Below are 12,988 nucleotides of genomic sequence, written 5' to 3'. Positions count from 1 at the left end.
TATGCCAAATGTTTCATAACTTAAGCATAAGCTCAAGTCCTATGTCTTAACTTTGTCTCCAATTATTAGGCTACACTCCATCCCCAATCCCCACCTTCAGTCAAGGTAGGTGTTTATAATAAACCACAATTTTGGCTTGATGCACTCTATTAATTTTGTTATGTGGGTGAGATTGTGAAGCTCTTAATAAGTGTGGGACTCATTGTGAAATAAAGGGATTAAGGGAGAAAGATATCCTTGGATAACTTTAATTAGGACATATCCCTTAAGCTATTGGATTTGTGGGAGGGTTGGACCCCAAAACCCTAGAAACAGTTATAGGAAAGGAGAGCAGGGAGAAATGACAGAAGAGCAAGCAAATAAACAAAGACTTAATTCTGTTTTACTCTTTTTCTCTTGTGTGTGTGTGTGTTTTTTTTTTTTTGATGACATTTTTCTCTTGTGTGTTGGAAACTCTAGGAAAGGGCAAAGCACAAGGACCCTTCAAAACTGGTAAGGCAAGGGACACCATGCCCCTAAATCTAAATTTGGGGTTTAGCTAGCTCTATATATATATATATATATATATATATATATGATATGTCTTTTCACTTTCTATTTTACTTGGTGGGGATGTGGGGGATCTTTGTCCTTCCAGGGTCAATCATATCCCCCTTCTCTTTCTCTTTCCCTTTTCATATGTTGACCAGAATCATCTTAAAAATTGATGGGAGGAATATGTACGCTTTCATTTCATTTACTAGCTGGTGGAGCTACTATCACAAAAATGTGTACTGGCTCAAAACTTCAATTAGATAATGCCAGGGGTAATTGGAGAAAAGGTAATTGAGTATCAACTTGTGACCAAAAGAAAGTAGAAAAATCAAGTATTTGGTGACATAAAGAGCATATCTTCTTTTGCAAAGCTCTAGATTATAGCAACTTCCATAAATACAAAGTAGGTTGTCAACTCTTCATTAGAACAACTACTACTTACTGCACAAGCATTGATTATGGTGTCATTAAGAAAAGATGTACATTTATTAACTCAATTTTCTCCATAACACTAAATTCCACACAATGCAAACTACACGTATCCAATAAACTCAAATAAAATGATAAATATCGTTATAGATACAACCGTTTTCAATTCATCACTAGATAAAAGACATAACGGCAAATTGACAGTCCCATAACAAAATTGTTGAATATTACGTCTGCAATTTTGTTCCAAGATGCTGGTCATCAAATTTTCAAGGAAACCTCCAACCCGTATATTTGCTAATTGCCATGACTTTAAAAGCTTTGCCAAATATAATTTCAGTATAAAGAAAGACGTGCATGAGCATTTACGTAATGAAATTTGGATCCTTCTAAGTTTCGGTTACAAAAAGTTTTTGTCTTTGCCGCAATCCATGGATTCATTCATGATTCATTTAAGTGGGAATTGCGAAGTTTCTGTTTCAGAGGACGGTTGGTACCATCTATTGGATCCAGTTAAGGGGACACTTAACGAGACTTCTCAAAGTGATGTGGTCGATGATGCAAGAGTTCAGTTTTGATAACATTTCCAATTTAGCTGATTTTGTGTAGGAATTTTCTTAGTTGAGTGCAAAGTTTAAACCGTTGAGGAATCTGCATAATGGAAGAAATAAGCACTCCCTTAGCTATTCAATTAACGGAACAATCTTAATGTTCAACTCGACTGCAGTCATTTAACCGACAGTGAGTTCTAAAGATTTATGCAACACTTAACCTATCTTGGATCATTAAAGAGATCCATTTTAGAATCTACTCATTGTAGCATACTTTTTTTGGGAGATAAACTAAGCAACCGTTTATCAAGCTCCTGACTTATCTTTCCAGAAGAAAGGAGGATTAGGACAATAAGCAACTAGGGAAACGGAAAGGGATCCCAGTTGTATCCTTTACAATTTACATTAATACAAGCAACTAGGGAAGTAATAGTTAAGATGTGACATTCTAAGACTCAGTCGACAATGTAATGCTCTGATACTTCATGCTGAGAATACTCAAATGTCAATGAATGTATCACCATTCTTTTTGGGAGAGGCTATTGCCACCCTACAATTTTCTTTGTTCACCCTACTTGCTCATTACACCGTACAATTTAATTACAATTATTAGATTTACTTATCCAACCCATTTCTCTTTCCAGGAATATCCTCCATCATATAAAAAAAAAATTTGTTTAACTAAAATTTCTCATTTAATTTATATCAATTAAAAAGACGTCCTAAAATATATTAAAATTTCCTTATAAAATCATAATTTGATTTACTTCCATTTTTTTATTTTTTCCATTCAGTTTCAATGTTCGTTTATTTCAATCCATATTAAAAAAAATTAGTAAGTGCTACTATGAGCAATGAAAAAAATATTGATTTTTTTTTCGTGTTTTAAATTTTTTACTTTCGGTGTTTATAAAGGTATTATAAAGATTTTGATGAAGTTAACACTAATGGTTTTGTGAATTAAATAACAAATTAACGATGAGGACGCAACAAAAAGATAAAAAAGAAAATTGTAATAAATTGAAATTTGGATGGAGAAGGTGAAGATTAATGTTATCAGAATTTTGTATTTAATTAGTTATGTATTTAGTTTTCTTTAAAGATTTAAAATTTAGAAAATTAGTGTACTTATTAGTCATTTTGCATTTGGGTAATATAGTCTTTCAATAATTCAAATATTTGTAGGGTGAACAAAGAAAATGGTAGGGTGGCAATAGCCGCACCCTTCTTTTTTTCTTTGGAAAAATGGGGTTTGGAACCTAATTATTATTAGAAGAAGAATATACTATATAATACGTGAAGTAAGTTGAAAGAAATATCATGTTCTATACAATCCCCAATTTAGATACTTATCAACATAACTTTATAAGTGGATGATAAAATTCCATAATTCAAGGAAACCACTACTGTCGGAACTAAAACATCACTGGATTTGGGGAAATTTGTCAACAAATAATATCATTAGGTAAATTTGGGGAAATTCAAAAGAAGCTTTGCTTCAAGCATAAAGAATATCATTATTTGATGATCAGCATAAATAATATCATTGGATGCTCGAAATTTGTCAACAAATTTTTTTCTTTTTTTTGCAAGCACAATAACTACAAATCTCCCAATTGATTGTAGAAGAATGGTGGGAACCAAAGCACGTAAACCTGCCAAAATAACAATACAGATCTTTCATTGATTGACAAAAAATGGAGTTAACAAAGCACACGATGATCCTTCATTGAATGGAGTTAAATCCTGCCTGAATCAGATAAATACTACATTCACAGTTTGGGGCACACAAAAATGAACTTGCAAGTACACAGAAATCTAACAACATTAAATTTTAACCAAAAACCGAGTTTTATGACAAACCAAACACTGGCAAACCCTATATCTGAACTCAACCACCACAAGAAAAACTGGGGGCAGAAATTACAGAGAGTGGACTCGACCACAAAGAAGACACCATGATTCAACAAGCATCTTGAACTCAATCTATTGGGTGCGAGTTCTGCTGCTTTCTGCATTTCTAATTGGGTAGAAGTAAGGATGGGCCTGCATGACATAAATACAATTTGCTTAATATTTTACAATCGAGTTTAAAATAAATTACGACTACACAAAATTAGCAGAGTGCCATATTCTAAATCCAGACTGTTGAAAGCATGAGATTTGGACTGGCTCTTTCCACTTCATACAGAACTACAGAGCCAGAACCCCATGTTCATATCTACACCATCAAAAGCTTAGACTATAGAGCTACTGCTGTAGCATCCAAATAACAGTAACAAATCTATCAAAGACAAGTAGTGGATCAGAACAGAGGAAGAAGAGGTCCTTTATTTTGTGCACAAGGGCTAGAAGTTTACCATTGCTTCTTTTGCAGTTGGCCTTTCCTGGTGATCATAACGAAGCAACTTGTCTACAAAATCGATGGCCTACAGAAAGCACCCAACAAGTAAATAAAGGCTACTGATAACTCAAAAATGAAAGAAAACTAATGAACATTGTCAACACCATTACAGAGAATTTACCTCAGGAACCGTTAAATGCTGATTATCAACATTAATGAATTTTGTCCATGGTTTCCTGCTATGCCTTCAGAAGTTTAAAGCAAAAAAAAAAAAAGTAAAGATTCCTTATAACAAAAAAACTGCTATGCCTTCAGAAATTTAAAGCAAAAAAAAAAAGTAAAGATTCCTTATAACAAAAAAAAAATGATAACTAGGGGGAAAACCACTACCTCCCCACAAGAGCACCAAGATGTGGATCCAACTCTATGCGATACTTGTGTAGATAAGCATTTAATTCATCAGTTCCAAGTACCTGTTTTAAAAGAAGATTTTGACAGCCCATTAAAACTTTGACTACTTTCTCTTGTATATATATAAAAATACAATAATAATAATAAATAAAAAAGCACACGCGTACACACAAGTGCTTTCTCTTTTCCTGAGGAGACTGTAAATATGTGATATTTTTTACAAGATACAAATAAAAAAAAATCATATAGCCTCACGCGTATGCGCACCTGCATACTGAGAAAAATAAGATACATGCAACACAGCACACCAGTTCATTTATTGGCAATTCAATTACTAAGGCCTATGGTAAAGTATTCCACTCACAGAAATCAACAAAACTACTGATTGCTGCTAGAAGAGTGATGGCACAGGAAGCAATTGAACAGGACAGAGGCAGAAGACTGACCATATAATATAAATAAAAGCAAATATACAAGACAGATTCGTGAACGGCATATATACCTTTGCTATTTTCACTAGCTGATCGTAGTTATCATGTCCATAGAAGAATGGCTCCTTACGAAATATCTGTACAGAACAATAACAAGGCTCAAGCATAAGCATCACAAGACAGCAGTTCAAGTATCAAATTATGAACCTCCTTGCCATCTGCCACCCATGGATGAAGGCAAAAAGATCAAGATCCATGGTCCATGCAATACTAAGAAATTTTTTTCCTTTGCATTTAAAGTACTAATTATAGATAGAAAAGCCATTGCAGATATTGTAGCACCCCGACCAAAGTAAAAATCATAAGATCATACTGTCAGAGGTGGATGGCGATTAGGGTTTAGGGTTTAATATACCAGCAGAAAACTACAACAATGCAGCAGTATCTGATATATTAGATGACTAAGAAAAAAAAAGTGGAGAAATGCCTACCATTCCAGCAAACATACAACCGAGACTCCACAAGTCCAAAGAATAGTCATAATCTTGTAAATCGACAAGAAGCTCAGGACCTTTGAAATACCTGCAAAGTGAGCAATCAGGGAACAGCATAAGGCAACTCTGAACCAAAACAACTGCATAACCAAAATTGAAAGCCAAGAGGTTTCACAGTGCTAGTTCAAATGTAGGAGCTGCAGTCGAACCATAAACCCGAAACATGAACCTTGATACTAATGGCTGGTAGCTATATCATAATTTAAAGCCAGTAAAATATTATAGCACATAATTTATCTAAAGATAAAAGACATGTTGGACAATTCTTTACTAGCTCTGTCTAAAGAATCATTCCTCTTTTCCACATTGCTGCATGAAACCAGATATCAATCAGATTTATAAACAGAACTCAACTTGCACTACTATTTTGAACACATATAAAACCATCACTTTCATAATATGTACAAGAAAGCATCCCCACCTCATCTTACATGGATTCCAATCTAAATCACAGCCTACCTATTTGCACTAGTGTATCATAATTCCCAATAACACGTCCACCAATATAACCATCAAACTGAACTTTAACTATGGGGTTGAGAGCAAGATTAGAATAAAATACCATAAGTAGTTGTGACAAAATAATGCTGGAAATAGTATTGATAATTATCAGGTTTGACGTATTTGTGACTTCAGATATAAAATTGTAGTTTTTCACATTTCAGAAGATCGAATCAAACTTTATCAGTTATCAGTACAACATGGCTCTGCACGAGCAATGCTTCAAAAGACAAATAAGGCATATGGTAGTTTCAACAAATATTACGGCCACACAAACGAACTTAATGCTGTTTTGTGAAGTAAAAGAAGAAATGGAGAACGACCTTGAAGCAACCCGAACATTATATTCTTTCTCAGGATGGTAGAACTCTGCAAGGCCCCAATCTATAAGGCGAAGCTTACGCTGCTCATGATCAATCATAACATTATGGGGTTTCACATCTCGATGCATAATACCTTGCGAGTGGCAATAATCCAAAGCCTACACAGAGATCCATAGAATACAGACTTGATGAATCTTAGAAGCTGAAGAACTGAAATTTGGAGTTGGAAAATGACGGCACATATGGGGAACTAAGAAACAGATATGCACACTGTAAGAACCAGTTGGTTCCAATACAAACTACAAAATAAAAAATTAAATGAAGACCGTGTGGAAACCTCCTATATTAAATTGTAAAATCTAAAAGCTTTAAATAAATGATTATTCCCTTCTCTGTTTTTTGTTTGGATCTCCTATTTACTTCCAGTGTAATTGAGTTGTGCATATTTTGAAGACTCTTGGTACCATCTTATACATGGAAACTGGAATCTGACGGAATTCTTTTCTGGAGGAAAATAGATACAACGCTGAAGATAAGAATCAAGTTTTAAAAACAATGCTGCCTAAATTTTAATTCCTTTAACCGCCTCCGCCCCATTCTGCCTAAACCTTTTTCTCCTATCACACCACCATGTCCTTACCATATTTCAACATCACAAGCAGAAGGGTAGCCCTGTAATCCAAATTTCATGAAACATGTAAGGTTACACATGCTTATTAATCCCAAAACTTTATGGGTGGAGGTGCATAGGCCATTTCCAAAGACAAGTAAACTAAGTAGCAGCCAGCCTAATGCTAAAATATACTCAAATCCATATTAAAAACCAAAAATTAGATACAACTTTGTCTATAACTAATACCATTATATTCAAAATTTGTGTTAGTCAGCAAAGTTTCATTCTCTCTAGAGTAAAGTGGGCAGAAAAGAACATAGAAAAGAACCAAAGAGTGGTGAAGATGCTTATTTTAATTATTAATCACCAATGCTATCTGTTGCAGAGCAAGAATAGCAAGCTTACCTTGAGAAGTTCATAGATGTAGTATCGTATGTCATAGTCTGAAAGTGTTGGATACAGAACTTTAAAATCTGTATTATTCACATATTCAAAAATAAGACTTGGCGTCTTTGATTGCTGGTCTCTGACGATATCAAGCAACTTCACAATATTTGGGCCTCCACAAAGATTTTGCAATATTTTAATCTCCCTCTTAATCTGCGCTTAGCACACAATGAAATGTTAAGTATCATGGCAGTGTAAAAAGCCATTACACAAGAAAACAACTTTTACTCTTAATATGTTGGGCCCAAAATTCTGTTTTTAAGTGAAATGTTGCAGAGAACCACTGCAGTCTATTTCAATAAACAATGTAAGACTGGATTATGCTATCAACAACCTAAAGCCAAAAGCACCATATGCTTATGTCGGGCGTAGGAGCCGTTTATCAAAACCATTTTTGCGAAAAGCATATCTCATAATTCTATAAGCAACTCATGAGTGCAGATTAACTACCATGACATAATTCAATTTACCTGTTAAAGTATTAAAGATTATACTGCACTAGACAACAAGATTTTTGCTTTTGCATGATACAAACATATCTACACTGAGCTCAGTTCCCGCAACCAAGCACAATAAATGCGAGTTGAGCGCCAACACTAACCATCAAGTGGTTTAGCAAACTGCCACCTCAAGCTTAATCTAATTTATACAAAGACCTTCTGCTTTAAATTCACTAGCAATCCACGATTACATATCATACACCAACGATACTAATGACCACGAATTGCAACCAAATGACAGGAAAATACTCATCCATATGTAACCATGCACAATACAAAAAGCAATACACTTATTCAAACTCTCACCTTCTTCTTTTTAACAGGTTTGAGAATCTTGATGATACATTTCTCGTTATCTGTACAGTGAACCCCCTCAAACACCTCACTGTATTTTCCTCTCCCAACCTTCCTCACCACCTCGTAATCGTCCTGCTCCCTGCACAATCACAATCCATACCAATTCCATTGCAAATTGAAAATCAAACACACTTGGCATCCAATTTTCTCTAAATTCAACCACTTTTACACAATCCAAACCAAAACAAGAAAGGAGAAAAACGGAGACTGACCCCCATTGGACGGTGAGGGCTTCGTAGTCCCAGTACTCCTTGGGGCGGATGACGTTGACATCGGAGTATATCCGGGCCTTGGAGGCGGCGCCGGGGCGGCGAATCGATTTACAGATCTTCTGCGCCAGGGTTTCGGTGGGCGGGTAGAGCGGCCGCTGAGGGCGGTGAGGGTTTGGGCGCGTGACCGGAGTCGCCGACGAAGCGATGCGGCGGAGGAGCGGGAAGAGCGGCTTGGAGTGAGAGGCCGGAAAAGGGAGAAAGGAGGAGGAAGAAGGGCGGTTGAGGAATCGAGAGAGGAGCTTGTGGTGGTTGGAGACGGTGAATTCCAAGCAGGGCCTTATGGCCATCAATCAAATCGCCCCAACACACAAGAAAAGAGGAAAAGTGGGAAAGAAGGACCGATGCCCCTAGTCCCTCTTGGTTTTGCCCTTTTCTTTCTCTCTCTTTTCTTTATTCTTTTATTATCCATTATTGTTTTTTTTTTGGGAATTTACAAATTGGTTTTGTTTTGTAGGGTTGGATTTTCAGTTTTTATGTGTTTTAAACAGCTCATTGTGTGTTAAGGATGATCCAGAACAAAAGAGATCGTAGGTGTTGATATCAGTTTTATACTACTCAAAACCCTCATGATTATGATGTTTGATGATAACATATGATGCTTTGATGATGATATTTATGATGTCAACCCCATTTGTGTTTTTAATTATAGGATAGCATTTCATTGTCAATGATTATTGTATAAGATACACGACCATCAGGTATAAAGTATTTCATACTGTCGTGAATCTCGCATTATCTCTGTAATTATATGTCTTTAAGTTATATTGTTTGGCTTAATAAATACTATATGGACAATAATGTTTACACGATCAGTAATGATTATGTCATTATGGATATTATGTTCTATCACTGTTGGATGTAAATCTAACGGTAGATATTTATATTTTCAAGTCTGTTTTGTTTTACTCTTGGATATAAATGTAAGGGTAATTGAACATAATTTCATTAGTCAATTACTGACCAGGTGAAATGTGTAGTTGTGATGGATCAATACACTGTTTGGTAACAGTGAAAAAGTCAATAAACTAACAGATAAAATAGTATTTATGATATTTTTCCTAAAATGGTGTATTTAAAGTTGAATGAGTGGTTAATGATTATTGTTGAAAATTGAAAGGAAAACCACTTGTTAAGCAAATAGAGGCACTCAATTTTCTACCTATTTTTCGTTGCATGTGGAACCATATTCCCTTCCTTATCCTTACCAAACATGAATATGTAGCATTCTCTCGTTCTCAAGTGAGTCAAGTCTCAAATCTGCGAATTAAATGACACCTAATGATTTTCTTAAAAAGTTATATTTTTTTGAAAAAAAAACTCTTAACCCACCCCACCATTTTCAAAAAGCTATACATCAAGGAGACACCGAACTTGAATCCCCAAACTTTAGAGGCAATTTACAATAATCATTAACTATACATGTTATGAGCCAAAAGTTAAATGAGTTTTATACTACTCAAAACCCTAATGATTGTGATGTTTGATGATAATATTTATGATGTTAAACCATATGTGTTTTTAATTATAGGATAGCATTTCATTGTCTTGTTGAAAAGATTATTGTATAAGATATATGACCATCACGTATGAGGTATTTTGTACTGGCTTAAAGTTTACGAGTCTCGCATTATCTCTGTAATTCTATGTCTTTAAGTTATATTGTTTGGGTTAAAAAATACTATATGGACAATAATGTTTAACGATTAGTCAGGATCATGGATATTATGCTCTACCACCGTTGGATGTAAATCTAACGGTAGATATTTATATTTTCAAGTCTGTTTGGTTTTTACTCTTGGATATAAATGTAAGGGTAATTGAACGTAATTTCACTACTGCACATGGATTATGGAACTATATGAATATGCATTAAGACCTCATTTGGTTCACATACTGAAATTTATGGCCCGAAAAACTATTACTTGGTTTTTTCCATGATGATAAAAAATAAAGATCAATATACTGTTTGGTAACAGTGAAAAAGTAAATAAACTAACAGATAAAATAGTATTTATTGTTTAAGGATATCTCTATTTGTGTTTGGTCCAAACTCTAGGTTACTTGACCTAGTGGTAATATGATTTAATTAGAAGGATCTAGAATCCTAATCAATGTAGAATTACTTTCCTTGTATGATTGAGATTCTATGCATTGTAATCCTCTATATAAAGAGGCCCCTATTATCAATGAGAATACACAGCGATTATCTCTCAATTTCTGATTCCCTAAAACACGTTATCAGCACAAAGCCCTAACCCTGAAATCTTAAATTCCTAGCCTTCAAATCCTAGAAACCACCGCTGCCCACCTTAAAGATCTCAACTCCAGCAGTCCAGAACCGGCGGCCCCACCCACAGAACCGGCCGGCAAACCACCGAACCGGCCACCGGAAGTAGCAAAAGTCCCTCTCCCGGGTTCAAAGCCTTCCTCACCACCTCCTGCAGCTAGGCCTCATCAAAAAGTCCGCGGATCAAGTGGGCCGATGGAGGCCCGCCGGCTCGACCAATCAAAAAACCCGCAAAAGCCCGCCTTGGTGGGCCGATGCAGGCCCCCAAAAACCCGGCCCGGCCCGTAAAAGCCCGCTAGGCCCGGCCCGAAAAAGCCCGCAAAATATTTTATATATATATATATATATATGTGTTTGTGTGTGTGTGTTTTTATATATATATTAATATATATATGTATGTGTGTGTTATATATATAGATATATCTATATGTGTGTGTGTGTGTTTATAAATATATATATATATAGACACATATAGATATATATTTGTGTGTGTGTTTATATAGATATATATATATATATATATATCAATATATCATATATGTGTGTGTGTGTGTTTATATATATATATATATATATATATATATATAGATATATATATATGTGTGTGTGTGTGTGTGTGTTTATATATATATATATATATATAGAGAGAGAGAGAGAGAGATAGATATATATATATATATATATATCAATATATCATATATGTGTGCGTGTTTATATATATATATATGTAAAGAGATATATATATATATATATATGTGTGTGTGTGTGTGTGTGTGTGTATTAATATATTAATATATATGTGTGTATATAGAGAGAGAGAGAGATATATATATATATATATATATATATCTGTGTGTGTGTGTGGAAGTTCTTATACTATTATACTTCTATATAAAATATGTGCATATATATATATATATATATATATATTCTACATATCGGTTGACCAATCCGATCGGATTCGAAAATATGGTGAAATTGGCTAAATTTTTTACCACACTCATAATTTATTGTAATAAACTCATCCAACGGTCGGTTTTTCCATTTTCTTTGAATTGATAGGGGTTGCTCTTTGGAGTGTATGATATATAAATATAGGTTTATAAGAGTAACTACGTTTGACCTAGTTGATCGAATTCGAAACGAGAACCAAATTGGCTGGATTTTCTACAACCACCATAAAACATTACAATCTCTCCATCGAGCGGTTGGTTTCTCCGAATTCATTTTCTACTTCATGGTTGCTTTAGAATGAACCTAAACAATTTAAATGCAATGTATAAGTCATACAACTATAGGAATAAAATTGGTATAGACCAATGTGTTTGTAATTAAAATTAATTTTTTTTTATCTTATGTCCACGCATATCCATTGATGGAATATATACAAACGTGATGTGAAAAAATAAGCATGTTTCGCAGTTGTCACAGCATCGGTTAACCAATAAAACATATAAGTGACTACGGTTGACCAATCTGATTGGATTAGAAAATATGGTGAAATTGGCTAAATTTTTTACCACACTCATAATTTATTGTAATAAACTCATCCAACGGTCGGTTTTTCCATTTTCTTTGAATTGATAGGGGTTGCTCTTTGGAGTGTATGATATAAATATAGATTTATATGAGTAACTACGTTTGATCTAGTTGATCGAATTCGAAACGATAACCAAATTGGCTGGATTTTCTACAATCACCGTAAAACATTACAATCTCTCCATCAAGCGGTTGGTTTCTCCGAATTCATTTTCTACTTCATGGTTGCTTTAGAATGAACCTAAACAATTTAAATGCAATGTATAAGTCATACAACTTTAGGAACAAAATTGGTACAGACCAATGTGTTTGTAATTAAATTTTTTTTTTTATCTTATGTCCACGCATATCCATTGATGGAATATATACAAACGTGATGTGAAAAAATAAGCACGTTTCGCGGTTGTCACGGCATCGGTCAACAAATAAAACATATAAGTGACTACGGTTGACCAATCCGATCGGATTTGAAAATATGGTGAAATTGGCTAAATTTTTTACCACACTCATAATTTATTGTAATAAACTCATCCAACGGTCAGTTTTTCCATTTTCTTTGAATTGATAGGGGTTGCTCTTTGGAGCGTATGATATATAAATATAGGTTTATAAGAGTAACTACGTTTGACCTAGTTGATCGAATTCGAAACGTGAACCAAATTGGCTGGATTTTCTACAACCACCATAAAACATTACAATCTCTCCATCAAGTGGTTGGTTTCTCCGAATTCATTTTCCACTTCATGGTTGCTTTAGAATGAACCTAAACAATTTAAATGCAATGTATAAGTCATATAACTTTAGGAATAAAATTGGTATAGTCCAATGTGTTTGTAATTAAAATTAATTTTTTTTTATCTTATGTCCACTCACATCCATCGATGGAATATATACA

The 12,988-nt window shown here is 34.4% G+C and overlaps 1 protein-coding gene across 1 annotated transcript; it reads right to left on the bottom strand.

Moving 5' to 3' along the window:
- Window positions 1-3,170: 3,170 nt before the first annotated feature.
- LOC112187372 (casein kinase II subunit alpha) lies at window positions 3,171-8,641 on the bottom strand. Its single transcript, XM_024326135.2, has 10 exons — window positions 8,208-8,641; window positions 7,945-8,074; window positions 7,097-7,291; window positions 6,079-6,236; window positions 5,192-5,282; window positions 4,772-4,837; window positions 4,249-4,331; window positions 4,040-4,103; window positions 3,875-3,943; window positions 3,171-3,560 (listed from the first exon to the last, which is right to left on the bottom strand). Exons 1-10 carry the CDS (start codon window positions 8,552-8,554, stop codon window positions 3,501-3,503), a joined length of 1,263 nt encoding a protein of 420 aa, XP_024181903.1. The 5' UTR covers window positions 8,555-8,641; the 3' UTR covers window positions 3,171-3,500.
- Window positions 8,642-12,988: the final 4,347 nt, after the last annotated feature.

This window comes from Rosa chinensis, chromosome 2, assembly GCF_002994745.2.
Source record: "Rosa chinensis cultivar Old Blush chromosome 2, RchiOBHm-V2, whole genome shotgun sequence".
Classification (NCBI taxonomy): domain Eukaryota; kingdom Viridiplantae; phylum Streptophyta; class Magnoliopsida; order Rosales; family Rosaceae; genus Rosa; species Rosa chinensis.
Note: the sequence above shows the minus strand (reverse complement) of the source record. Positions and strands in the feature narration are given on the sequence as shown.